This window comes from Thermomyces lanuginosus (assembly GCF_041956635.1).
Source record: "Thermomyces lanuginosus strain ATCC 200065 unplaced genomic scaffold VTN49scaffold_42, whole genome shotgun sequence".
NCBI lineage: Eukaryota > Fungi > Ascomycota > Eurotiomycetes > Eurotiales > Trichocomaceae > Thermomyces > Thermomyces lanuginosus.
Genome location: NW_027192376.1, coordinates 1,248,648 through 1,275,154, shown reverse-complemented (window position 1 = coordinate 1,275,154; position 26,507 = coordinate 1,248,648). Strand labels below are relative to the sequence as shown.

At 52.7% G+C, this 26,507-nt stretch overlaps 13 protein-coding genes across 13 annotated transcripts; 5 read left to right on the top strand and 8 right to left on the bottom strand.

Annotated features, from left to right (window-relative positions):
• Positions 1–453: 453 nt before the first annotated feature.
• On the top strand, positions 454–2,698 carry VTN49DRAFT_7222 (uncharacterized protein; the record flags this gene model as incomplete). The annotated part of the gene is made up of 4 exons (XM_069415468.1): positions 454–837; positions 891–1,643; positions 1,696–2,592; positions 2,642–2,698. The coding sequence occupies 4 exons, from the start codon at positions 454–456 to the stop codon at positions 2,696–2,698; spliced, it is 2,091 nt and encodes a 696-aa protein (XP_069265262.1).
• A 452-nt stretch (positions 2,699–3,150) lies between these two features.
• VTN49DRAFT_7221 (uncharacterized protein) lies at positions 3,151–5,593 on the top strand (the record flags this gene model as incomplete). The annotated part of the gene is made up of 7 exons (XM_069415467.1): positions 3,151–3,173; positions 3,230–3,299; positions 3,364–3,458; positions 3,517–4,279; positions 4,331–5,240; positions 5,287–5,371; positions 5,425–5,593. The coding sequence occupies 7 exons, from the start codon at positions 3,151–3,153 to the stop codon at positions 5,591–5,593; spliced, it is 2,115 nt and encodes a 704-aa protein (XP_069265261.1).
• Positions 5,594–5,894: 301 nt separating this feature from the next.
• On the bottom strand, positions 5,895–6,194 carry VTN49DRAFT_7220 (uncharacterized protein; the record flags this gene model as incomplete). The annotated part of the gene is made up of 1 exon (XM_069415466.1): positions 5,895–6,194. The coding sequence occupies one exon, from the start codon at positions 6,192–6,194 to the stop codon at positions 5,895–5,897; it is 300 nt and encodes a 99-aa protein (XP_069265260.1).
• Positions 6,195–6,482: 288 nt separating this feature from the next.
• VTN49DRAFT_7219 (uncharacterized protein) lies at positions 6,483–7,737 on the bottom strand (the record flags this gene model as incomplete). Its single annotated transcript, XM_069415464.1, has 3 exons — positions 6,483–6,827; positions 6,877–7,330; positions 7,379–7,737. The coding sequence occupies 3 exons, from the start codon at positions 7,735–7,737 to the stop codon at positions 6,483–6,485; spliced, it is 1,158 nt and encodes a 385-aa protein (XP_069265259.1).
• A 330-nt stretch (positions 7,738–8,067) lies between these two features.
• On the bottom strand, positions 8,068–10,311 carry VTN49DRAFT_7218 (uncharacterized protein; the record flags this gene model as incomplete). The annotated part of the gene is made up of 4 exons (XM_069415463.1): positions 8,068–8,603; positions 8,652–9,111; positions 9,160–9,381; positions 9,442–10,311. 4 exons carry the CDS (start codon positions 10,309–10,311, stop codon positions 8,068–8,070), a joined length of 2,088 nt encoding a protein of 695 aa, XP_069265258.1.
• A 398-nt stretch (positions 10,312–10,709) lies between these two features.
• On the bottom strand, positions 10,710–13,183 carry VTN49DRAFT_7217 (uncharacterized protein; the record flags this gene model as incomplete). Its single annotated transcript, XM_069415462.1, has 2 exons — positions 10,710–11,462; positions 11,513–13,183. The coding sequence occupies 2 exons, from the start codon at positions 13,181–13,183 to the stop codon at positions 10,710–10,712; spliced, it is 2,424 nt and encodes an 807-aa protein (XP_069265257.1).
• A 1,512-nt stretch (positions 13,184–14,695) lies between these two features.
• On the bottom strand, positions 14,696–15,848 carry VTN49DRAFT_7216 (uncharacterized protein; the record flags this gene model as incomplete). Its single annotated transcript, XM_069415461.1, has 3 exons — positions 14,696–14,806; positions 14,864–15,191; positions 15,253–15,848. The coding sequence occupies 3 exons, from the start codon at positions 15,846–15,848 to the stop codon at positions 14,696–14,698; spliced, it is 1,035 nt and encodes a 344-aa protein (XP_069265256.1).
• A 934-nt stretch (positions 15,849–16,782) lies between these two features.
• VTN49DRAFT_7215 (uncharacterized protein) lies at positions 16,783–17,496 on the bottom strand (the record flags this gene model as incomplete). The annotated part of the gene is made up of 3 exons (XM_069415460.1): positions 16,783–16,900; positions 16,949–17,201; positions 17,262–17,496. 3 exons carry the CDS (start codon positions 17,494–17,496, stop codon positions 16,783–16,785), a joined length of 606 nt encoding a protein of 201 aa, XP_069265255.1.
• A 1,145-nt stretch (positions 17,497–18,641) lies between these two features.
• Positions 18,642–20,331, top strand: VTN49DRAFT_7214 (uncharacterized protein; the record flags this gene model as incomplete). The annotated part of the gene is made up of 2 exons (XM_069415459.1): positions 18,642–18,955; positions 19,014–20,331. The coding sequence occupies 2 exons, from the start codon at positions 18,642–18,644 to the stop codon at positions 20,329–20,331; spliced, it is 1,632 nt and encodes a 543-aa protein (XP_069265254.1).
• A 196-nt stretch (positions 20,332–20,527) lies between these two features.
• On the bottom strand, positions 20,528–20,850 carry VTN49DRAFT_7213 (uncharacterized protein; the record flags this gene model as incomplete). The annotated part of the gene is made up of 2 exons (XM_069415458.1): positions 20,528–20,716; positions 20,770–20,850. The coding sequence occupies 2 exons, from the start codon at positions 20,848–20,850 to the stop codon at positions 20,528–20,530; spliced, it is 270 nt and encodes an 89-aa protein (XP_069265253.1).
• Positions 20,851–20,879: 29 nt separating this feature from the next.
• Positions 20,880–22,246, bottom strand: VTN49DRAFT_7212 (uncharacterized protein; the record flags this gene model as incomplete). Its single annotated transcript, XM_069415457.1, has 4 exons — positions 20,880–20,899; positions 20,967–21,860; positions 21,911–22,165; positions 22,216–22,246. 4 exons carry the CDS (start codon positions 22,244–22,246, stop codon positions 20,880–20,882), a joined length of 1,200 nt encoding a protein of 399 aa, XP_069265252.1.
• A 407-nt stretch (positions 22,247–22,653) lies between these two features.
• VTN49DRAFT_7211 (uncharacterized protein) lies at positions 22,654–24,285 on the top strand (the record flags this gene model as incomplete). The annotated part of the gene is made up of 3 exons (XM_069415456.1): positions 22,654–22,743; positions 22,812–24,199; positions 24,261–24,285. 3 exons carry the CDS (start codon positions 22,654–22,656, stop codon positions 24,283–24,285), a joined length of 1,503 nt encoding a protein of 500 aa, XP_069265251.1.
• A 1,391-nt stretch (positions 24,286–25,676) lies between these two features.
• VTN49DRAFT_7210 (uncharacterized protein) lies at positions 25,677–26,489 on the top strand (the record flags this gene model as incomplete). Its single annotated transcript, XM_069415455.1, has 1 exon — positions 25,677–26,489. One exon carries the CDS (start codon positions 25,677–25,679, stop codon positions 26,487–26,489), a length of 813 nt encoding a protein of 270 aa, XP_069265250.1.
• Between the last annotated feature and the right edge of the window lie 18 nt (positions 26,490–26,507).

The following is a 26,507-nucleotide window of genomic DNA, read 5'->3' as shown; positions in this document are numbered from 1 at the left end:
CCCCTCTTCATATCGGTGCGGCTGCGCCTGGCTGAGCTGCACCAGAAGACCATCCAGGGTTGCCGCGGGACAGTGCAGGCTGCAAGCCCAGAGTAACTTACTCGTGCGGAGTACGCGGGTTAATTTACTGTAACACTGATCACCGGATATCCAGTTATCTCTTGGCACAGGGGGTTATTCACGTGACTCAGGAATTGAGATGGCTGGTCAAGCGTCATCCCAGCCCGTAGAGCTTTATCGAGCTCGATGGATGCAGACGCAAGCCACAGACCGCTTCCCGCTGCTGAGCAGTTAATAAATGGCCAGTACTGCCTCTAAATCGCTGTAGTCGTAGCCAATTTCCCAGTTCGCGCGTTGGTGACGCTGTTCAAGTTCACAGCAGCATCACCGCAAAAAGAGCTGACACGAGCACTCCGGTACTCAGAGCGGATTGAATGAAAAACTGTAGAGCGCATGCTCGGCCTAAAAAGACCTCCTTTGCGGGGCCGGCCGTCTCTGCTGGATCTGATCGCTCACGGTGCTGTGGTTGAGACCCCGTCGAGGAGGAGCTCATTGTCGTCGGACCATCTCCAGCAACTGCCTCCGCTCCCCAACTCGCCCAGGCCCAGTACGAGCGGTTCCTCCTCCGCCTCTAACAACAACAACCACTCCTCCCCAAGTCTGAGCCCGCGCTCACTCACGTCACCTCACTCTTTTTCGCCGTCGCCATCGCCTTCGCCCACCATGGCCAACGCGCCCAAGCAGTCGGCTGGCGATGAACATCATGGCGCCATCTTCTCCGTTTCCGGCCCCGTCGTCGTGGCCGAGGACATGATCGGCTGCGCTATGTATGAGCTGGTCAGTGATCATTTCCCCCGCTATGCAATTACGAATTTGCTCATTTTTTGCAGTGCCATGTCGGTCACGCCCGGCTGGTCGGTGAAGTCATTCGAATCGACGGCGACAAGGCCACGATTCAGGTTTACGAAGAGACCGATGGTCTTACGGTCGGCGACCCCGTCTTCCGAACCGGAAAGCCGCTGTCCGTCGAGCTCGGTCCCGGGTTGATGGAGACCATTTATGATGGTATTCAGCGCCCGCTGCAAGGCATCAGCGCCGCCTCCGGAAGCATTTACATTCCCCGCGGCATCTCGATCCCCGCCCTTGACCGTACCAAGAAATGGGACTTCAAGCCCGCCAACTTCAAGGTTGGCGACCACATCACCGGTGGTGATGTCTGGGGCATCGTCTGGGAGAACAGCCTGCTGCGGGAGCACAAAATCCTGCTGCCGCCCCGGGCGCGCGGCACCATCACCCGCATTGCGCCGGCCGGCAGCTACACCGTTGACGAGAAGCTGTTGGAGATCGAGTTTGACGGGAAGCGCACTGAGCACAGCATGATGCACACGTGGCCTGTTCGAGTGCCCCGGCCCGTTACCGAGAAGCTGCCCTCTGACTCGCCGTTCATTGTCGGCCAACGCGTGCTGGACGCGCTATTCCCGAGTGTGCAGGGCGGCACCGTCTGCATCCCGGGCGCTTTTGGCTGCGGTAAGACCGTCATCTCACAGAGTGTGTCCAAGTTCTCCAACAGCGACATCATCGTCTACGTTGGTTGCGGAGAGCGTGGAAATGAAATGGCGGAGGTGTTGATGGATTTTCCTGAAGTGAGTTTTTTCGCACAGAGGTTCACTGCCAGCTTCGCTGACCCAAACTTAGCTTTCCATCGAAGTCGAAGGTCGCAAGGAGCCCATCATGAAACGCACCTGCTTGATCGCGAACACGTCCAACATGCCCGTCGCCGCCCGCGAGGCCTCCATCTACACCGGCATTACTGTCGCCGAATACTTCCGGGATCAGGGTTTGAACGTGGCCATGATGGCAGACTCGTCGTCTCGATGGGCCGAAGCCCTGCGTGAGATCTCCGGCCGTCTGGGTGAAATGCCTGCAGACCAGGGTTTCCCGGCCTACCTGGGTGCCAAGCTGGCTTCTTTCTATGAGCGCGCCGGAAAGACGATCGCTCTGGGCAGCCCTCAGCGTACCGGCAGTGTCAGTATCGTGGGCGCCGTCAGCCCGCCCGGCGGTGATTTCTCCGATCCGGTCACCAGTAGCACGCTGGGTATTGTCCAGGTCTTCTGGGGTCTGGACAAGAAGCTTGCGCAGCGTAAGCACTTCCCATCGGTCAACACCTCCATCTCCTACAGCAAGTACACGCCGATCCTGGACAAGTTCTACGAGAAGGAGCACCCTGAGTTCCCGCGACTGCGGGACCAGATTAAGGAGCTGCTATCCAACTCGGAGGAGCTCGACCAGGTCGTGCAGCTGGTCGGCAAGTCCGCGCTGGGCGATTCGGACAAGATCACGCTGGACGTGGCGGCCATGGTCAAAGATGACTTCCTCCAGCAGAACGGTTACAGTGACTACGACCAGTACTGCCCCCTGTGGAAGACACTGTACATGATGAAGGGCTTCATGGGTTACTACGACGAAGCGCAGAAGGCGATCGCCCAGGGCCTCAGCTGGGCTAAGGTGCGCGAAGCGACGGCCGACATTCAGACTGCGCTTCGGAGCATGAAATTCGAAGTGCCAGACGATAAAGAGGCCGTGATTGCCAAGGTAAGCTGCTGCTGATCTGTATATTCAGAAATCTACTGATGATCGGCAGTATGAAAAGCTTCTTCAGGACATGTCGGAGCGGTTTGCATCGGTGTCGGATGAGTAGGACCGATACGTTATTGTCTCGATATTTGCGTATGTGGTGCGAATAGAATGGTTGTCTTGTCTTGTGCCAGGATTGTTGTAGCCTGAGGCAGCAACATTAACAGTGTTCGAGTCCCGTGACTGAGAATCGAGTCGTTTGGACTCTTGGAAATCTTCCATAATAATTCAACGGCAACATTTTCTCTCAATAGACATATTCTTTTCACGGTGGCAAGCGATCCATTTCATATAACCTAGTATTGTCTTCAATCCTCTGTTCTCAGTTTCGCGTCCCAATAGATCAGCGCAGGCGGTCAGCCCAGAATCGCAAGTCACCGCTGCCACCCGATCAACTCGGCCACTTCCACTGATAAAGCCCGGTGTCTTTAACGAACTCTGCTCTCAGTTCTTTTATCGCATCGGTTTTCTATTTGTCGTTGTGTCGCTTCTTTTCGCTGCCCGATCCGTGCCAGCATGGCATCTACTACTAGCTATACGTGCGCCACTTCCCCCCGTTCCCACAGATATAAGTTCTGACTTGCGGCCCCCTTAGGCAAAATGTCAACGACCCCAGTCTAATCTCCCTTGTTAACAAGTTGCAAGATGTCTTTGCAACAGTAGGGGTATGTTGTTGCCTGCAAGGGGTTCCCGCGCGCGTGCGACCTCTGATTTTGTGTATTGTTTCAGGTCCAAAATCCCATCGACCTGCCCCAGATCGTCGTTGTCGGCGCGCAGTCGAGCGGAAAGAGTTCTGTGTTGGAAAACATCGTCGGGAGAGACTTGTAGGTGAAATTATATTAGGGAATAGGGTTGTTCCATGCTGATCCGACGAAACCAAAGTCTTCCTCGAGGCGCCGGTATCGTCACCCGAAGACCGCTGATCCTGCAGCTGATCAACCGGCCATCGACGAGCTCGCAGACGAACGGGATTAAGAGCGAGGAACAGAAGGCTGTTGAGGGAACTACCGACAGTGAGGCCAATGTGGATGAGTACGGCGAGTTCCTGCACCTGCCGGGGCAGAAGTTCTATGACTTCAACAAGATCCGCGATGAGATTATGCGCGAGACCGAGGCCAAGGTTGGCCGCAATGCGGGCGTGTCGCCGGCGCCGATTAACCTGCGTATCTACTCGCCCAACGTGCTGACGCTGACACTGGTCGATCTTCCCGGTCTGACAAAGGTGCCCGTCGGCGATCAGCCTAAGGATATTGAGCGCCAGATTCGCGACATGGTGCTCAAGTACATCAGCAAGCCCAACGCAATCATCCTGGCGGTGACGGCGGCAAACCAGGACCTGGCGAACTCGGATGGGTTGAAGCTGGCGCGCGAGGTGGACCCGGAGGGCCAGCGCACCATCGGTGTGCTTACCAAGGTCGATCTGATGGACGAGGGTACGGACGTTGTGGATATCCTCGCTGGTCGGGTTATTCCACTGCGGCTGGGTTACGTGCCAGTGGTAAACCGGGGACAACGGGACATCGAGAACAAACGGCCGATTTCGTACGCGTTGGAGCATGAGAAGAACTTCTTCGAGAACCACAAGGCGTACCGGAACAAGGCGTCGTACTGTGGAACTGGATATTTGGCTCGGAAATTGAACTTCGTGTGTAACAATTACACCCATTACGAGAAGAAGCAGGCTAACGGGTCGTAGATTCTGATGATGCATATCAAGCAAACGCTGCCGGATATCAAAGCACGGATCAGCTCTACGCTACAACGGTACCAGTCGGAGTTGGCGCAGCTGGGTGACTCGATGTTGGGCAACAGCGCCAACATTCTGCTCAATATCATCTCGGAGTTCAGCAACGAATACCGGACAGTCCTGGAAGGCAACAGCCAGGAGCTGTCAAGCATAGAGTTGTCCGGTGGTGCTCGTATCAGCTTTGTGTTCCATGAACTGTACTCGAACGGCATCAAAGCGATCGATCCGCTGGAGCAGGTCAAGGACGCAGACATCCGGACGATCCTGTACAACTCGTCCGGCTCATCGCCAGCGCTGTTTGTGGCGACGACGGCGTTTGAACTGATCGTCAAGCAGCAGATTCGGCGGCTGGAGGACCCGAGTCTCAAGTGCGTGTCGCTGGTGTACGACGAACTGGTGCGGATTCTGGGCCAGTTGCTGAACAAGCAGCTGTTCCGGCGGTACCCGCTGCTCAAGGAGAAGTTCCACGGTGTGGTGATCAACTTCTTCAAGAAAGCGATGGAGCCGACGAACAAGCTAGTCAAGGACCTGGTTAACATGGAAGCGTGCTACATCAACACCGGTCACCCAGATTTCCTGAACGGACACAAGGCTATGGCCATCGTCAATGAGCGACACAATGCGGGCAAGCCGCAGCAAGTGGATCCCAAGACGGGCAAGCCGCTGCCGCCGCGATCAGGCAGCCCAACCGCGGACTCTGCCTCGCTGCAGGACAGCGGGCAGCAGAGCGGCGGGTTCTTTGGCAGCTTCTTCGCGTCCAAGAATAAGAAGAAGATGGCGGCGATGGAGCCGCCGCCGCCGACGCTCAAGGCCTCAGGGACCCTGAGCGAACGGGAAGCCATTGAGGTTGAAGTGATCAGTACGTAATTCTCCGGGAAGATTTGGGGCGGTGCTAACGATCTTAGAACTGCTGATCAACTCGTACTTTAATATTGTCAAGCGGACGATGATTGACATGGTTCCGAAGGCCATCATGTACACGCTGGTTCAGTAAGTGACTCAGAATCCCCGGTCTATGGGATGCCTGCACTAACAACAAATAGATACAGCAAAGACGAAATCCAGCGGGAGCTGCTGGAACAGCTCTACAAGACCGGCGACCTGGACGACCTCCTCAAGGAGAGCGACTACACAGTTCGCCGACGGAAAGAGTGCCAGCAGATGGTGGAGTCTTTGACGCGGGCCAGCGAGATTGTCAGCCAGGTGCAGTGATTATATTCCTTATTATTCCCTTCTATGTTTACTAGATTAGCCTGTCTTTTTACTACTAGTCTACTCGTACTTTTGATGAATCGCTGTTTTTTGTGTCTAGGCTTGCATTTCTCTCTCTCTCTCTCTTCTATCCCCTACCACTCACTCTCTACACAACCATTCACTCCCACTCTCTCATCGCCATCACACCTCCTAATACTTCATCCCTTCAACATCACACCACATCACACACAAGCCCAGACACAAAAATCCTTCCCTCTTTCTCTCCCTCTCGAGGAAGAAAAGAAGAGCGGAGGAGCCTTTACACATATGTATTCCGATCGTACGTCGCATCCCGATGGTAGCTCGTCCCCGTGTTGGGATTCGAATACTCTTTATGCACCCTCGTCGTATTGTCATATCCACTGGTGTCGGTATCCACGTCCCGATGGTAATACCGCCCAGCCTCATCCATTTGCTCCCGATGGTGCCGCCGTGTGGTGGCGTCGACGTCGTAGTCTATGTGTTGGTCGTAGGCGCCCGTGGTCGGATCATAGGTGGTCCGGTTGGCGCCGTAGTCGGTCGTGCCGGTAGTATAGCCGTAGTTGTAGCGGGAAGTCATTTTGATTGGATTTTTGGAGTTTTGTGGTTGTGGTTGTTTTGAGTTTGCGAGTCTGGTGAGCTTGTGACAATCGATGATCTGTGACAGGATCAGCTGGTCCGTCTCTAGCCGGTTTTTATATTTTATTTGCTTTCGCCGCTTCATGTCACCCTCGGAACTGAATGGCAATCCGTGAAGTATGCCTTTGATCATACTCTAGATACATCGTCATCTCGCCGCCTCCCGGCCACCACATGACTCTGCGCTCACGCAAGCGGCAAACAAAAAGGCAAATCCATACTCATACGTCTAAACATTATCCGCCTGATAGACCTTGATGCTCCGAAACTCCCAGTATGCTTCCTGAAACGCCTCTGGATGCTGCGCGACAAAACTCGGACACTCCCCTGGACACTCAGACTCCTCCCGGTAGCGGCTCACCTGCCCGGCCAGGTCCCCACACAGCGCAATGTTGGCAATGATCGATTGATTGCGGAAATGCTTCGAAATATCACACTTTGTATTTGGAAAGTCCGCCGTCGCCTTTCCCCAGCGCGACGGGTCCGGCCGAGCCGCCGTAATGTCTGCTGGGATTGACCCTCGCGGAAAGAACCAAATCCGAATCCCTTCTTCTCGAAGTTCAGTAGCATACACCTACACTCATTAGCACTTCTGTTCCGCGACTATCCCGGGATAGACGTACGCCGCCGCCGTTGTCGTTAAACTCCGGTCCATACGACGCCGGGCCTGCCTTGACCCCGCAGCCTTCATTATTGTTGGTTACATTGTAGCAGTCCTTGGAAACAACACTCCCTGTCTGCTTGCGCCTGACGTTCATGCTACACCCTTCCGTCGTGTGCAGGGTCATGGCGTTGCCAAAGGTTCCCTTGTTGGTCGCTTCCACAACATCAATCTCGCCGTTTGTCGGCCAGTTGTACGCATCCGACAGCCATAGAGCCGGCCATGTTCCACATCCGTGCGGAGCGTGAATAATATCGAAGATGAACAGACCCCGATCATACGTCCTCTTCGACTCGATGCGGATCGAGTTGCGGCCGCCGAGTGTATTGTCGTACTTTGTGTCGACCTTGATTACTGCCGCGTCATCACTGGCATACGTCAAGTTCGAGTACGCCGCACCCTCTGCATTCACATATCTGCCCTCATCAGTTCCGGTCCGTTGATCTGGATAAAGGCGGACATACACCACAAACCCATGTGTCGGATCGGGATCGGACCAGTACTGGAACTGGTCGAAGAAGTTGCGCCCTTCATAGGAATCCACTAACCGGTAGCTCAGGGGATAGTAGTCCGGGTATCGATTCGCCTTGACGCCTTCAATGGCACCCGCGATGACGGCAACAATCACGACGACCGCGATCAAGCCCGCGACGACCTGAGTGCGGCGGCTCCAGCCGCGGGGATCGTATTTGGCATAGGCCGGGCGGGCCGAAACCAAGCCGGCCGCTTTGCTTCCCACGTCGGTCTCGGCATAGCCGGGAGGGATGCCGCGATCGTAAAGGCTGGTTTTCGGGACCTGGGGTCTCGGATTGCTGTAAGTCATGATAGAGATGCAAAAACAATATTAGTCTATAGTCTATGGATTAAATTCCGAATATTCGGAATGGAAAAGACAGAGATACTCAGAGTCGGCGATGATTTTCTGACTCGTGGCCAGGTCTAAAAAGGAAAGAACGGATGGTGGTGACTCCTGGGAAGGAGCGACCTGAGGTATGAATTCAGGAAGGAGCCGGATGCGTATGTAATCATTCCTGATCCGATGAGTAGCATCGATCGTTGGATAAAAATCATCATACATCCATCATAACCATTTGTGGTGGCTCATCCATCAGGCACGCGGATCCCTACGAACTACAGTAAGAAGTCCCTAACCCTAAGTCGACGATGGATCGTCGCAGACCCGCCAGGGCAACTGACTCCGCCCAACTATCAGATTGAACACCTCATCACGATCAGCAGGCCGCAGATGAAGGGTTATTTGATGTGTCCCTCTGCTGGAGCTGTCGTGTGTCTTGGAAGACCCACGCGTCTCAGCTAGAATTGACACTTCCAGCTCCAGACCCGCCAGGTGTTCCAGTCGTGGGTCTGGATTCTTTGCCATCTGGATTAAGCTGCTGTAGGGGTACGACCATGCTACTTCTTGCCCTGAATGTGGAGAGTTTCTGCTTCCGGTCACAAAGCAAAGGTCGCGAGACCGTAGTACTAAATCGCCTGGGCGGCCATTGTCAAATGCAGGGAACAAGAGATCGTCACTGTCTCCAGTGCCCTTTCGCCGGCGCTTCATTTCAGTCTTTGTTTTGCTAGAGTCCTCGAATCCTCTGGATTCATCATTTGAAGCCCGTTGTTTCACATCACTCTCCGCTTGACGAAGCACATCGTGCCGCTGAAGATGTTGAATCGCCCACTCAGCTAGGATAGCAGTTAGCATGTACAAAAATGATCAGTCAGACCACGTACGATGTGACGGAATATCCCAGAACGCCCAGCGAAACGGGCTGGCCAGGAACCGATGCTGCGGGTAATGGCTCGCCACTGGCCACGCAAGGAAGAACGTGTTGATGGCCAAGAACCAAAACACGTTCAGACAGAACTCTGTGTCTCCAACGAGCGAGATTGCCAGGCACGACGCAAAAAAGAACAAGCTGGCTGCGGTCTGCTTCGGCCTACGCCAGTGGTAGAAATTTTGGAGCACTTCCAAAGACGCGGCCAGATCGCCGATAAGCCGCTGCACTTGTGGAGAGGCGTCTCTCATCAGCGACTCAGACCACCTCTCCTGCGCATGACGGTCGGTGACCAGCTCTCCCGCTTGCCTGGCCTTAGCAACCCGATCCAGCGCGCGATCGAGCGACTCTCGCACCGATTGTGCATGGGGCGGGAAGAGGCGACGCTTCAACACAATGTAAATGACGTATGCATACTATTGGCCTCGTCAATAATCCGCAAGAACATACAACGTACTACCTACCCAGAAACTCATAACACGCTGCTTGCGCCATAGATAGGTAAAAACAGCATACCACGTCGCAGTCCGAAGCGGTTGCTCCCAGCGATACAGCCGCCGCAGCTCCTTGAACCACTCTTGCCATGGATCCGTCGCCATGACCAGACGCTCGATGTACCGTGCAAGTACTTCCGGGTCGAAAGACGGCTCTGCTGGTTCATTGTCGACGAACTTCGCGACGAACCTCTGCACCGTAGTCTGTCAACTGTACGACTGCATGCTGTTATTAGAGCCGGTCGTACGTACCTTGATATATCTCTTCCATCCGGCAAGGTCACTCCGCTCGGCGATACCGTCCGGAGACGAAGTCCGACACACACGCCGAATATGTCTGCCCATCATCCAAGCGACAGCCAAACTATCGCGTTGCGCCTCTAAACGGTCGCGCTCTTCCCGCCGCCATTGTAATTCCGCCGCAGTGGACGCCTGTCTTTGGTTCCCATCACCATTCCTCTTTACAAAATCATTCACCTTGTCCTTGGCCCCATTGATCAAATCCCTCTTCGAGCCTACCCTTTCCCGCGTCCCTTTTGACTGTTTTCCCTTTTTCTTCCCCCCTTCCAATTCACCCTGAGAACGCCGACTCGTTGGAATCACCGCACGTTTATTGTATGACGACAGCAGTACCACATTAGATGTAAATCGCCGGGTCCTTGTCATGGAATAATTAACTCGCGGAACCGATCCTGGTCCCCGCCCGCGCTGGTGGTCCCGCCCCTGCTGATCCTGAATCTGGGGAAATTTATTTAATGGCGGCTTGGCATCATTTTCATCGCCATTAGCGTTGGTGATCGCATCACGAGCGGGCCGACTCGGCGGAGAAGACTCAGCGGAATCACCTGTGTTCGACTCTGTTGCAGAATCAGTCCCGGCAGTAGCAGAATTGATATGCGTTTCGTCCATTGCAGCATCTGTGTCTGGTGAGGTGATTGACTGTGCCGAGGATGATGATGATGGTGATGAGGCTGTGGCCGAGGTTGAGATGATGGTCTCGTGAGGTTCGGAATGCGCTGTTTCTTCTTCCCCCTTTGCGGGATTATTATCGTCCTTATTATTGTCATTGTGAGACATTTTGCGTTCAGGACTGGGAAATGACTCGTCGTCGAGCTCGGTCATGGTGGTACTGGTAAAAGAGCTGGTCACAAGATGACGCGGTGCAACGAGATGGATGTTGCTTGCAGGCAGAGAGGTATTTAATATTTAACCGGGACCCTGGGCAGGGGTTCAAAAAGAACGATGTTTATGCTGTTTATGCTTTTCGTATTCATCCAAAAAATGCACTCTGCGAAGGAATTTTCATTCCAGAAAAGCAATATGATACCTGCACATCGGATACGACGATACACAAATACAGGCGGCAGAAATGACAACACAGCAAACTCAATTCAGACACGTCAGACATTTTTTTCCCACCATTCCAGAATCCCAAGACGCCATAAACCCCTTCCCCTGTAATCTGAAAAAGAAAGGAAAATAAAAAAAAAAAAAAATAAGGTACATCGCCTCGTAACGAATCACCAGGTTCCCTGCTCACGCTCTCTGCTGTACGTTCGGTTGCGAGATAGGTCCGTCCCCGTACGATATGCAGTCGGTAACCCAGCCGAGCCATTGCTGACATTGGAGATGCGGCGCTGCAGGATGCGCTCTGCATCGGCCTCTTCCTTTTGATTCAGGGACTCTGACGGCAGCAAGATGGCACGGTCCAGTGCGTAGGGCAGGCCACGATGGCGACCGCGCACCTGCATGGCGATGATGACCAGCTTGGAGATTGTTCGGAACTGACTGGAAAACGATGTGTTGACGCCTGGGTACCCCAGCGACAGCCCGACCGTGCCGTACGCGGACACAATCTCGAATAAAACCGAGAAGAGCGTAAACGCGTACTGCTTTTCGTTGTCCAAGCGATCCCCCTCGACAATGCAGATGATGAAAAACCCTAGGAAGATGTACCACAGATCAAAACTCAACTGCTTCCGCAAATGTGCACCGATGTAACTTGGCTCGCGTGCCTCTTCGTCCTCCTTGTCGTCTTCCGGCAGGTGGTAGATCCCCAGGCTGCGCTCCTCGTAGACGTTGGTGCGTCGCATGGAGATTGCAATGGGGAACACGGAGATGTACATCATGAGCATGTACGAAACTTGGATGGCAGGGTGCAACTCAGCAATACTGACTGAACTAAAGCCTGCCGTCCGTGTGCAAACTGCTTGGAATAAGCCATTCAAGATACGAATTCCGGGAGGAAGAGAGGTGATGATATCATTGTTCAACTGTGAAGGTTAGAAAGCGCAAGTCGCAAGTCTTTCTCGAAGACACTTACATCCAGAATGATGAAGAAAATCAAATCCACCCCATTCAATATCACGAGGATTGCAAACAGCCACCAAGTTGCATTTCGGGGAAACAAAAGCGTAAAGCAGCGTCGTGGATGGTCCAGCAGAAACTGAAGCTCTTCCCACAGAGGATGCCCACGGGGAACGATCTTGGACAGCATCCAGATGATCAGCCGCAGCATACACGGGAAACCCGTATTGCCGATGACGATCAAAAAGCTCATGATGAGCAAGGGATAGATGGCATCCTGAAAGGACGCCATGCTATCCGGCGTCAAAGTGAATCCGACATCATTGAATGCTGATTCTGCCGTGAACAGTCCCCACCAGGGGCGGCCCTGTCCAACCGAAGTCACCACCTGTCCGTATTTTTTGCTGTTCATGATCCACGGCACGAGGCATATGACGCCGAACACGTGAAAGAACACAAAGTAGCAAACGAGAACCACGGCCAGCGTTTTTAGGGCACGGTACTCAATTCCTCCCAGCTCCTCGCGTTGCTCCTCGGTGAGCGCCACGAAGGCCGAGTTGCGCCCAATAGTGGCATTCCAGCTCAGATAGGGCATCTCCCTCTCGCGCTCCTGCGTTAGCGAGCGAACGATACCGTCGAACGTTGGTCGATGACTTCGCATCCTCGTCAAAAAGTTTGGAGGCGGTTCATCCGGATCGTCTCGCCTCGAGTCAACGCCTGGCATCGTTGCCGTTGTCCGAGACCGCAACCGCAGCACGTCCGGCTCATTAATGGTGATATGTGTGGTGATATTATCACCACCCTCTCCGCTCCCGTGGTCCTGATCATTTTGGGGTTCAGGGCTTGTAGTGGAGTTCTCCTCATTGATAGGCTGCGGCATTCCACCTCGGTCATACTCTCGAGGGCTGGGAATGCGCAATGTGCCCTTGTCCTTGCGCTGGTGTTCCAGAAACGCAATATGGTGTTCGGCACTCCGCTGAGGTGGTAATCGTAACTCTGAACCTTCGGAATCTGCGTGGCGTAGCCGCGGCGGCACTGCATCGGAGAACCGCGGTCGGACTTCATCATTGGATGACTCCGAACTCGACTCGACGTCGGCCTTCAAGTCATCCCTGAGAGCGTCTCGAGCGTCCCCCGCCTCGTTCCGCAAAACGACGATCGATTGTCCACGAACGCTTTGTTCCTCACGTGGCCGGCCGTTTTGGTCTCTTCCCCGGGAGAGTGTCCTCGACTTGGACCGCCGCAGCGCACGGGCGTCTCGGGCGATGTGCTCAAAGCGCTTCTCGAACCAATACAGGCGGACGAAGACGACGAACGAGTGCATGACGATGGGATTTGTCAGCATCGATATTATGTACAAGAAAACCTGTGCATAGGTGGGTACGAGATTGAAGTCGATCGTGTTGAGGCCGCTCTGCGTCGCAGCGCCCGTGGCGAAGAAGAGCGCGTCAATGTACGGGATGCCGCTGCCTCCATAGACGACAACGGAGCCGATCAACGACCACAAAATCACATAGACATAATGGAGCGTGATGAAGTTCCACTCCAGGTGTCTCAAGATCGGGATGCGGGATTGAATCGCATGAAGCTTTTTCAGGAACGCCTTGAGAAGCTTCCCCGAACGTTTGACGAAAACGACTGCGATCTTCCCCCATGGCCTGCCTGGGGGATGGATCCTTGCGGTCATTCTTCGCCCGCCCTCTGAATTGTGCCGTACCGTATACTTGTTCGAAGCAATGGATCGGCGTGATAAGAGTTTCAAGGACGCGAGATAAGACTACGTTGCGCTTCGAATCGATCCGTCGATACCTTTGCCGAATTTTCCGTCAGGAATTCAAACTTCTAAGGGGAATGACTACTTTTGAGGAGCGGTCAGACCCTGTCCAAAGGTCCCCAGAAGCTTCAGACGCTTCAAACTAAATTTCATGATGGGGGAGGGGACCGAGGACGCGGCACAGCGTCGAGCGTTCGAGACGTGGCGAAGCCGGCGGGGACTCGATCAGGCCGAACGATCCCTCGAGGCGATTAAGCCATCGGGGATCCGGAAAGAAAACAACACGTTCAACTGCCCAGCTGGGGGAGGGAAAGAAACGAAGAAAAGGATACAGTAATTAAAAAAAGTGGACGAACTCGAAAGCCGGGAGAAACCGAAACCTAACTGGAAACGGCCGGGTTCGGCCCCGCGATGGCGCTATGACAGTAAACGAGACGATGGGATAGGAGTTAATGAAGGCATATTGACAGTTCATTTTGCAGAGAGTTGATTGTGTCTCAATCCTTGCGGGCCAATGATCCCGATAGATTTGGAATTCCTCGTCACCCAGAGAGCCCGCTCTGGCCTGAAATTGCCAAAAAGGGGAGTCGTGTGCTTTCTGAGATGGCCGGGCTTGGCGCAGTGATCTGGATTGAGGTCCGACCAAGATTAGATCGGGAGACGTATGGATGCCTCAGGCATTAACTCCCGGCATCGGCTGTGCTCAAGGCCGAAGGAACGCCGATAACCTAGTTCACCGAATAGAAAAGCCTCAATTTTGTTCCCGTCTCGTCGTCGCTTTTGGATTCCCTAATTTCTGGATACTGTTTGTACGTACTCTGTAAGGGCCCGTGCTACTGTGACATCATGACCATTATTTGAGTCTTTGAATTGGATTCTGTGAAACTTGGTTTCTTTTGTCCCTCGCATGAAAACGTGTCTTCTTTGAGTCCTCGACTCCTCAACTGGCACGAGTTTAGGGCAACAGCCCTAAGCCCAATCTGGATCGCGTCTCCAACTGAAATTGTTCCCCTGGTCAGAGCTTTCAGTTCTCTGAAAAACGAGCCGATTCCTGACGAGCCAACGAACCACCTGCCGTGTTCGTTGAAGCACACAAAAGAGCTAGTTAAAATCAGCGGTCAATTGTTGCGGTCGCCGACTCCTGGAGCCCATCGAACTTTCAAGAGGGTTTTCTCGGGCCGACTTTCCGCGTTCTTCTTTGATAATGCAGAGCTCTAGGAACGGGAAGGCGGATATGTAGATCACATAATCGGTAACCTTATTGAAGGGATAGGAGAGGTTACGCGTGGCGTGCCTGCAGGCACATTCCACGGAAACATCCATTTTTAGTAGTAAGTATAGAGCCTGGAATCAAGAGAGTACGTCATCATTGGGATCATTTATTGATTCAAGAGTACTTTCACCATGACTATCGCTGGCTGGTAACTACGAAGCATTGCACATGATATCGTGAACATGAGGCGGGTTCGCCGTCGCGTCTCCCCAGTTAGCCGAGGCTAGGGCTTGCCCAGCCGCCGTGGATAGATCAGATCGGATCTGCCGAGTCAGCCAAGATATCATCAATACACAAGAGATATCGATGGATCAACGTACGTAGTTACTGGGATCCACAAAATGCCACCAGTCTTGACTACGAAAAGCATTGTCGAGCGATTGACTGATGGGATCGTTCCAGCCGGTGTTGCGCGTGTCGAAATTCGCATGCTTCGACCAGGCCACATACACCTTGGGATGATCATTGTTCTTCACCCCATTCGGATCAATGGCATTACCAGCGTTGATCTCCTCCGTGGTCAGCGTGTTCTGGATATCTCCCCAGGCCAGATTGTGATATTTGCTGTGCGACGAGAGTAGCGCTCGGGTCGGCGTCCAGTAGTTGTTGGAATCCTTGCTATGAACGATGATCACACGTTCCCAGTCACTGTGTTCTCAAGTTAGGATCGCGGTCCCTGTTCGGATCAGAGAGACGTCTTGCTACTGACTAGTTGTGTCCCGTCTCAATATCAAGATCCACACTCTTAGCAGCGACGGCTTGGGATGACGCAGTGTTATTGACAGTGAAACGGACCACATGGGGATCAAAGTTGTCGTCAACAACAGTCAAGTTATTGCCCTCGAGCTTCGCTTGACGCCCAGTGTCCTCGATCGCTTTGAGGGAGATTGAGACAGTGGCTCCGTCTTTCTCATAAAAGAGATTGTATGCCACTCGCACCTCATTATCATTGCATTTCTGATAGCTGTAGTAGATCGGAAACGCGGGACCTGGGTTACCTATAGGCACACCGGGATTCCGGCAATTGCAACCGACGTCTGGATAGTCGCATTGCGGTGCAGGGGGCGTCTGGTGATCTAAGTCATAGATATCCGGGGTTGTTGGCGAACCGCTGAACGCCCAGGTGGGATAGCATGGAGGCTGATTCATCGCTTGACCAAAAAACCACATGGGAGCATAGCGCACGGCCAGTTCGACTCCCCCAGCGTTCAGCAGCGAAGTCATCTCTTCATCGCTGATCGAAGTGGCCGCCAGAGCGGTCGAGGCCAGCAAGGCCGAGATCGCAATGGGCCGTGTATAGTACATGTTGACACAGTAACCTCAGAGGTACATAACCTGTTCTTGTCCGAGAACAATGATATCCTAGTTGGCACGGGCTAGGCGGCGCTTATATTAGTCTACACCGAGAGTGGTGATCTGACAGATCGACCGACCGAGGTAGTACTGAGACATTGCCTGCGGTGCTTTGACTTATGGGATTATGAGCTTAACACTGCCCGGGTCAGCATGACTAGTCATGGATATTTTGTGACAATTATCATAGTGTCGAATAACAATAGCACAAACTCTCAGCAGCGTGACATCGTGGCCAACGAGTGGTCACGAAGAGCGTGTATGATCAGGGACGATCTCCCTAAGATGCAGTCGGCGCTTTTCTGCAGGGAATCACGGAATATCCATGGTTGGAAGTGATCAGCAGATCGGACCAATCACAGGGCTCTCCAGGGTCTTTTTCTGCCGAAACTAAGAACCGTTCGGCCCGTTCTTACAGGGTCATCTGGGCCTCAGGAACAAATCGCAACAATCACGTGCATTCCTTCCTCCGCAGATATCAAGAGGACAAAAGGCCCTGTGAGCACCCAGAGGTGATACAAAGCGGCCACATGCCCGCGCGAGGCTGGCCCTAGGATTATGTAACCATCAATGGCCTGTATTGGTTGCTAACCTTTGCCCTAACCACGTGACAGGACCTTCGAAGGCAAAGCGAGGTCTTGCTGCCATGGCCGATGTCGCTCTGCGTGGGGGGCAGATCAGAACAGCGGAATAGAGGATCGTCGCGTGTCCATACGACCGATTCTGCATGATATGAAGCAGTCAATGGTGGAATTTAGCGGTGGGTCGAAAGAAATTCCTACACTATCCGACGAATCAACTGGACAGTCAGGTGAAACAATAGTCCTATTTGGATATCAAGGTGCAAGGTAAGTTATCAGATCAACATGACATACAAAACACAGTCCTATGATTCCATAGCACGTCCATGATCATCCAGCTGATTGCTTTTTCCGTCTAGTCCACTCCATTTTGGCTTGCCATCTAGGACGTCGAGTATTCGTCTGCTGTAGAAGATATGGCAACTACAGCAGGTTAGCCAATTCATCCATGCTTTGAGACATTAAACCCACTCGACGTCAAAAACGTCCCGGCGACGCTTGTGTTCCCCCTCTTCCGGACTAATTTCAATCAGCTCCGGGAAAATCAAACACATATTGCGACCTTCATCCATGATCGGGGTATTGCAATAAGAGCAGTACACTTTGCATGGCAGTTGATAACCCAGGGTCATGCTATGGGACGAGTAGAACTTGAGCGACTCGATGCCGCGGGAGAAGCACATGTCGGTCTTGGGAAAGATGGCACACCACTGGAACGGAGCACCTTGGGGGAGATCAGCACCATATCGTTTCAAACTGTTTCCCAGTACACCCGGTCACAGACCATGAAGAACCTGACATGCCCGACAATGGCAAAACTTGGCTGCGAGTGGATTCTCCCTCTTGAGCTGGTACTGCACACGACCGCAATGGCATTTTCCCCGCCACTTGACGGAGCCGAATTCATGATCTTTCTGAACCTGGTACGGAGCACGGTACTTCCATAATTCTTCCTTTTCCTGGGCCGCAGCGGGGATATCGCTCATGGAGAGATGATCCTCGGAAAGAACTCCCGCCATTTTGCCGCGTCGGAAAGTCCGCAGTCCTCTCCAATGGGTGCCCAATATCAACGTTCGTTGTTGTGCGAATCTTTGGATCACGACCACAAACGAGGCCCGACGTTCGGGGCGGATATAATGCAACATTCTCCTGCAACAAGTAGAATGAGTGAAGTCCTCTGCCTCTGGCAAGAACAAGTCTGTGATGATGTCATATCATGTCATGGTCGTGCCAGGGACATATTCAACACTGACCTAGGCTCATGGGCAAATGATTGTCCCGGACAGAATTCGAAAATACATGAGGTAAGCAAAAAAGGCAATCAAGTTAAGATACAGAGTACAAATCTCCAAATGCACTGTCAAAGTCGCAGAAGCTGAAGTCATTTCCGAGCCTTTACATGTTCGCCGCCGATACCTCTGGAATTTATTCTCGGGGAGAAATCACAGTGCTATTCCAGCATGGGATTTCTGGGTGTTAGAATCTGAACAATTCGAATTCCTGAACATGGGTCAAGGGAAACGCAAAGGGCGTGCTCTATTATGCCTCTCGTTGCCAATCCAGATCCTTCCGTGCTTGTCAAATTTGTATGTGTATACCCAACGCCTACAAATTTGACAAGCACGGAAGGACTTCAATTGAACGAGTCGACCGGGAGATCCCAGCGGCGTAGGCATATATTGCTGGATGCGTGCAACGAGAGGAAGCGATGGAGCGGCAAGAGCTGCTTAGCCGAGGTTGCCAAGCATTTCGCTGACATAATGTTTCACGTGACAACTTCTCCACAGTTCTCACGCGCACGCAGTCTTGGCAAATGGCACCAGGCGGCCTCCAATGGCAGTTGGTGCTCCGTTTTTAGGTTAATCCGAACCCATTCAATGCCGGTTTGGCTCCCTAAAAGACGCCCGCTCCAGTCCAGGTTGGTTGGAGATCGCATCAAGGAGCGGCCACTATCCACGAATGGGTGAGACAAATGTGTTCCTTCCAGAGACGCGCATGAATGGTACCGCTGATCATCATCATAGTCCAATATTAATAATAGTAAGGCGATGGATTGAGTCGGCCTTCCCCGACTCGCCGCTCCATGTATTTGATCAGCACCACTAGTCAGAGCCGAACTACCTCCTCTCTTTCCATGATTCATGAACACCCTTGATATCCGACCATGCGGTTCTTCAAACACCTCCGAGCTCGGTCGCGCAATAAGAATGCGGCGAATAAGTCCGCATTCAAGAAATACCAAGTGGCGCAGCCCGCAGCATACTACTATCCCCCTCCACCGTTCGACTGCACGAAACGGTTACCCCAGCAGGTCCTGGCTCGGATATTCTCGTTCGTCTGTCCCCATGCGCTGGACGAATCGTACGATACCTCGGAGGAGTCAATGAGCACCGATGGATGTATGCTGTGTGATATGCGGGACCTGGCGCACTGCGCCCTGGTCTGTAAGCGATGGTACACTCCGGCGCAGTCATTGCTGTACGTGGCATTGGGTGGCAGCTGCCGTTCTCATGTCTGATTCTAATTGATTTCGTAGATATCAACACGTCCGCATTGACGCTGTCCATTACTGCGAACTAGAGATCGAATTGTCGTCGAAGCGGAAGAAAGGGGCGTTCGTGGATCGCCATGGCAAGCCCATCGATGTGACGCAGATGCGTTTGTTGCTCTTCATGCGAACGGTGAGGGAGTCGCCACAGCTGGGCAATAAGGTGCTTTCGCTGCGCATGCCGTACATGACGCGGGAGGCCAGCAAGACGGACCTCGCGCGGACGATCTCTGTATTGCCGAATCTACGCTACGTCGACCTCCCAGTTGGTTTCTTCAGCGATGATATATCCTCCTTTCCGCTGAAACAAGAGTTGATGGCGCGCTGTCCGGACATTCGTCGCATGTCATACACGCATGGGTCGGAAGGAAGCTTTGCCCGCATCCCCAACACCGGTGTCTGGCCGAAATTGGAAATTCTTGAGCTCACTGATTTGCGGGTCGAGGAAAGCACCTTACGCTTGGTCGTGTTTTCGCTTCAATCCCTGCGGAGCTTGAAATTGGACAGGATGGATTCAATCGGGGATTCACTCTTTACTCCGTCCCAGTCCCTGCCACCGTTCCCTCCCTTGCAGCGATTGGCTCTTCACGAAACGCCGAATATCACCGCCAACGGGCTGGCGCGGTACATTTCAATACCACGAACGGCCGACTTGTTGACAGAGCTGGTCCTCTCCAATACGGGAGTACACCCGGCATATCTTTATCAATTCATCCCTCAAGCCACACGCCTGCGTCACTTCACGATCGAAGCGCAGGTCGACCGCTCTTTCCCACCTGAAAACATCCCACCGCTCACGTCGAAAAGCATCAAAACCATGCATTACGAAATCACATCCCCCAACACCCCCCCAGGAGTTCAGCCGGCCTCGAGCTCCTACTACTCATATCTAGTCACGTCCCTCCTCTCCAACTGCCTACCGACCGTGCGCAAGCTATATGTCCTAGACGCGAACTTCCCAGATGCGCTCCTTTTCACACCGCCACCCCTGCGACCCTTCGCGGACGGCAACAATAATAATTCGTGGAACCTCGCGCAGGGCTTGCAGCAACCTCTCGACCTATACAGCAAGGGCATGGACGAGCTAGAATGGAGCTTCACCCAATTCGATGCGACGGCTTTCGGCCGCCGCCGCTGCTCCGTCACCCGTCCGGCGAGCTTCCACGAAGCGCAGCTGGGCTCGCGCTGGGGCGGCGAGTCGCGGGAGAGTATTCTCGTCGGGAACGGATTTGGTGGGTATCTGGCTGTACCTGTTAATGAGGGCAGACCGAAAAGTTCCTCTGGGCGAATTGATCTTTTCCGATGACCACTTTTTTTCTTGGTTTCTTTTTCTTCTTCGATGATATATGGATCGCTGGACGTATCCGCGCTTATTGACTTTTCTGTGTTCTCTTTGACTGATGGGCTTTGTTTGAGTTGTCAGATATCAGAACATGATGACTTCTACGAGGCATGAAGTATGAAGTGAAATGTATTTGGTCTCTTTTTCTTTCGTTTCGGAATTAGTTACCCATTGTCCAGTGTCCTGTTACATTTCGAGCCCAGCCAGCCATCGCCGAGAAAATAGAGAGCAAAAAACAGCACGATGAAAAGTAATACTTCGTGAAGCACAGGGGTATAACTTTTTTGTCTCTCGATCTTAGTATGATCCGAGCCGTTGCAATAGAGTCAAAGCGTCCAAGGTCACGCTTCTGTTACATGTTCCCTTCCTCCACATGTCTCACCCTGCCATCTAATATTTTACCCCCTTTTGGCCAGGTGCAGAGGGATTCTCCTTGCAGGAGATGGAGGATCTGTCGCGCAGGGTAGGATCAAACCGTGTCATTTTCGGCCCATGCTACGTTCCATTTTAAATCATGAGAGCAAGTCCGCAACTGTTGTGATCCGTTAGTAATGTTTGCCTTTTTTTTGTCTTAAATCAGTTGATGATATGAAACATACCGTTCATTGGCATCTCATCAATCTGCGTCGAGTAGTACAGCTCGATATCCCGCAGAATGCGCACATCGTCACTCGTCACAAAGTTGATCGCGACACCCTTCCGACCGAACCGACCGCTTCGGCCGATACGGTGGATGTAGTTTTCACGATTGCTCGGCAGATCGTAGTTGATCACCAGCGAGACCTGCTGCACGTCGATGCCGCGCGCCCAGACGTCCGTCGAGATGAGGACACGCGAGTTGCCCTGCCGGAAATCCTGCATGATGCTGTCACGTTCCTTCTGCGGCATCTCACCGTGCATGCTGGAGACGGTGAAGTTGGCCTCGCGCATCTTGTCCGTCAGCCAGTCGACCTTGCGCCGGGTGTTGCAGAAAATCACTGCCTGGGTGATGGTCAACGTGTCGTAGAGGTCGCAGAGTGTGTCAAACTTCCACTCCTCCTTCTCCACCGCAATGAAGTATTGCTTGATGCCCTCCAGCGTCAACTCATCACGCTTCACCAGAATGCGCACGGGGTCCGTCATGAATTTGGTCGTCATGTCCAGGACATCGTAGGGCAGCGTCGCTGAAACGACGACAACTTGCGTTGCGGGCGGCAGGTATCGGTAAACATCGTAGATCTGCTCTCGGAAGCCTCGGTTAAGGAGCTCATCGGCCTCGTCCAGGACAAGCATCTTGATGTTCCGCGTCCGCAGATGTCGTCGGCGGATCATGTCGGCGACTCGCCCTGGTGTCCCGGACACAACATGTTGGCCATACTCGAGCTTCCGGATATCCTCGCCCACGTTTGTCCCTCCTATGCAAGCATGGCATTGCACGTTCATGTAATCACCGAGCGCCATAATAACAGACTGAATCTGCGTCGCAAGTTCACGGGTTGGAGACAGAACCAGAGCTGCACTTTGATTAGCATCGATCACTCATAGGAATGCGACTCCTACATACCCTGTGTCTCGCGCACTACTGTATCAATCACTTGCAGAATACTAATCGCGAACGTTGCGGTCTTGCCGGTACCAGACTGGGCCTGTGCAATCGTATCGCGGCCTTTGCAAATTTGCACGATCGCTCGAGACTGTACTGCTGAAGGCGCCTCGTATCCATATGCGTAAATTCCTCGCAGCAGGTTCTCTTTCAAATGCATGTCCTCAAACGTTGGCGCAACTGTGACCTCTTTCGAGGTCGTAAACTCCATGCGCTCTGCCACATGTCAGCCCCAGTCCCTTTCGAAGGAGTATTATTGGTCCTACCATCGGCGCGGCGATCGATCCCGTCGGCCATTGTGATCGATAGTTCTCCGACAGCAAAAGACGTTCAGCGTTCTCGTCTTCCAGCTCCACGCGGTAGAAAAGTCGGCTTCGGCGGCGGCTGGCCCCCAGCGCCACTCTTTAATCACGTGACACGATATCGAAACTTCGCAGATGCTGAAGACTTAACCGTACAGCAGGTAAAGGAACGATCGAAAAAGAAGAAGTGATTTTCAATCTCTTATTTGCCTTGAACACAAATCTTTGTCACTTTTTCTGGCTCGTCGCTGGAAATTTCACGGGCATGATTTGAATCACGTGACTTAAGAACTTTGGCTCCGAAAGCTCTGGTCCGTCCGCTCTCCAAGCTTCAGAAGTGAGCAAAGTTGTAGTAGCACCAAAGTCGTGACGCAGAGTTCGGGCTACGCCGACTGATTCACAATGGTGCTCGAAGATCAGCGATTGCTCCACGAGGACCTGGAGCGGTTAGAGCAGGGGATCGCGGAACGCGTGGCCGAAGAGCCGCGAAATGTGAGTTGAGGCGACTTGGATGATTTTACGAGATTTGCATCACTAACGCTCCTTGTGATGGCATGCAGATCCGCGAACGACTTGCGCGAGATCATCAGATTGCTGGGTTTTTGAACCGCATTGAGGAACAGTCAAAACGTCTGCTGGACATCTACAAAGATGCGGAAGGTCTTCGTGCACAGGAAATCAAGGCCGTGTCAACTGGTGACCCTTTCGAGGAATTCTACAAGCGTCTTGGTGAAATCAAGGATTTCCACAAGCGATACCCGAATGAACCTGTCGAGAGTCTCGAGAAAGCGTATAAGAGGCGACCTCCTGGTGAACGGGAGCCCTTCGCGCCGGACATCGACTCCATGTTCACGGGCGAAGAAATGTATGGACAGTATCTGGATTTGATTCAGCCACACGAAGAGTATTTGAACCTCCCCGGCGTGCGGCGAATTTCTTACATGCAATATATCGACCAATTCGATATCTTCACTCCTCCGCAAATGCCGCTCAAGAGACATGTTAAGCTGTCGGATGCTTACTTCCAATATGTTGGAAACCTCGCAAGTTACCTGGAGAGTTTCATCAGGCGGGTTCGACCTCTGGAGGATCTTGACAAGCTTTTTGCCAGTTGGGACGAGGAGTTTGAGAAACTGTGGGCGGCAAAGGAAGTTCCTGGTTGGGGTCCGGAGAAAGCAGCGAACGGGCCTGCTCAACCAAAGACTCAAGGGACAGGCGAAGGAATTTGGTGTCCCGACTGCGAAAAGGAGTTTAGCAACGAAAACACATACAAGCACCATCTCTCTGGCAAAAAACACATCCGAGCAGCCGAGGCAAAGAAAGCCAATGGCAACTCTGAACCGAAGCCAGGTCCAATCAGCGCCATGGACGCGTCGCTGCGCTCATTAAAGGAGAGGGCAGTAGCTGAGCGGGAACACCGAATCCGGTGTCTCACCAAAGCTCTCAAATCCGAACGTGAAGCTACCCGCGTAAACGTCGAACGGAAGCAAGGCATGACGGAGCGAGAGCGACAAATGGAAATCGAAGCACTGTTGGCAGATAACGAACCAGGCCGTAAAGACGAGGAATCCGAGGAGGAAGGCGAGGGCAAGATCTACAACCCACTGAAACTTCCTCTGGCCTGGGATGGCAAGCCGATTCCATACTGGCTCTACAAGCTGCACGGGTTGGGTGTCGAGTTTCCTTGCGAAATCTGCGGAAACTTTGTGTACATGGGTCGTCGTGCTTTCGACAAGCACTTTTCAGAGGCTCGCCATCTCTACGGTCTGAGGTGTTTGGGTATCACTAGCCAAACTAATCTCTTCCGGGAGATCACCAAGATCGAGGATGCCCTGAAGCTCTGGGAGAAGCTCGAGGCAGATCGCAGAAGAGAGAAGGAGCAACGGGACAACGTCGTGCAGATGGAAGATGCGGAGGGCAACGTCATGCCAGAGCGCATCTACAACGAGTACGTTACAACCTTGATCTCTCGAAAACGACTTGTGGTCTGGTTTGCTAACTTTGAGCAGTCTCCAGAAACAGGGTCTTCTTTAATCGATGTTCAACGAACGACTCTTCGCGCATGTGTTACTGGGATGTGGCGTTTGGTGTTGCTGGTGGTTTGCTTTGTTCAAAATGGTATATTGGGTTCGATCTTCCAAATACAAACTCACCTGAGTAGGGCTCTGTATGTACATAGAGAAAATAAACTACTGGAATCGATGAACTCAACCCAGCACTCGATCTTGTTCAGAGACCGGACGGCAAAGTAAGGAATTACCAAGTTTTAGGGTTAGGGTTTTGTCACGCAAAAGAGCCTGATAAGCGTTTCTGCGGCATCAAGCAGACCAAGCCACCGGAGCGATGCTTGGCCAAATGACCATTGACCAATGGCCCAATCCCAGTTCTTAGCTCACATGCGATCTCGGCCAAGACTCCCCGCGTCAAATGAATTGTAAGAACTGGCCTAACCTGCAGTTCATGACAAGGCTGCATGCAGCCTCATTGATATGAAGAGGGGGCCGGAGGACTGCTCGACCTTGGGCAGAAAAGCCCAATTGTGGTCCTGACCATCGGATCCGAACCGTCTACTTTCGAGGAGAACTGGTGACCGAAAGCTCGTGTACTCTACTATGTACTCTATGTGTACTGGTAAGGTTCTGCCTACACTATGCTATAGTCTACTGATCAGTCATTGCCCTACAACTCAAGCAAACTTGGCTTCAGTGATGCAAAAGACTCGAGAATCTCTCCTTTGGTACGGCACTCTGTGTCTCTCAAATTGATAGTATTGCTGACCCTGCCTGAAACGGTGGTGGGTTTCGGAACCTTTCGAGTTTGCTCTTCCTTGAAGAATGCTACTAACTACAGGACTGTGTTGGCATGATCTCTCCCAAAGTTACTGTGATTGAATCAGTAGTTGCTAGTGGTACTTTACTACGAATGTGAGTTACTGAGATGGTACGATCTCTCGACTACTATACCTCACCATGCGTGGTAAAGGGAATCGATCATTATGATTCAATGTGATCATTAGGGTTAATGAATCGTATACGGGACAGAATATGTGCTCGAATGCAGACATGAGAATCGATGCAGTAGCCGTTGAAATACTGCGCCACAATGAATTTCGAAACACCAAAACCCGCACTCAGCCACTTAGCACTCTTCGTCTTGCTTGGTCCGGCAGTCATGGAATACACCTTAGGTAATAGCGTTCGACTATTGGCGAAACCCTCATAACCCTGGCTCGCCAACTATACTGCGGCTCTCCAAGCCTCCATACGAGCCACGATGCACTGTCTTTAACAAAGATACCCCACGAGTCAACCGCATTACCAGACAATAAAATATAGTGTTGTAGAGACAAGAGGATAACTCTTCGCAGTGTCAACCTCCTCGGTACGGTCTACCAATATTTGGGGAAATATCAAGAGGCTTATGCAATGCATAGGCGGGCATTAAAGGGGCAAGAGAAGGTGCTAGGTCCCGACCACCCAGACACACTCGGCAGCCTCGAAGGCCTTGGTAACGTTCTTCGAAGTCAAGGAAGATATGAGGAGGCAGAGGTGAAGCATCGACGGGTACTGGAGGGGCGAGAGAAGATGCTAGGTCATGAACATCAGAAGATATTCAGCAGCCTCAATGGCCGGGGTAACGCTCTTGAAGGACAAGGACGGTACAAGGAGGCGGAGGCAACGTATCGACGAGCACTTGAGGGGCAACAGAAGGTTCTAGGTCCCAATCATCCCGACACGCTCTGCAGCCTCAACGACCTGGGTAACGCTCTTAAAAGACAAGGACGGTACAAGAAGGCAGAGGCGATGTATCGACAAGCGCTGGAAAGGAAAAGTAAGGTGCTGGGTCCCGGCCATCCATACACACTCTGTAGCCTCAACAACGTGGCTGTCGTCCTTAAATGCCAAGGGCGGTACGAGGAGGCAGAAGCAATGTATCGACGGGCACTGGACGGATTGGAGAAGGTGCTAGGTCCCGATCATCCAGACACTTTCAGCAGCCTCGATAACCTGTCCAAATTTCTTGAAAGTCAAAGACGGTACGAGGAAGCAGAGGCGATGGGTCGACGAGCACTTGAGGGGCGAAATAAGGCGCTGGGTCCAAACCATCCTGATATGCTCGTCGGCGTACAGCCTTGCTGGGGTCTTCGAAAAGCAAAAGCGAACAAACTGCCTGGGAGAATTCGGTTAAGAATCCAAACGCTATTGCAACGATTTGCTTCTCTAGCAAATCAAGACTGAAACTTGATAAGAGATTTC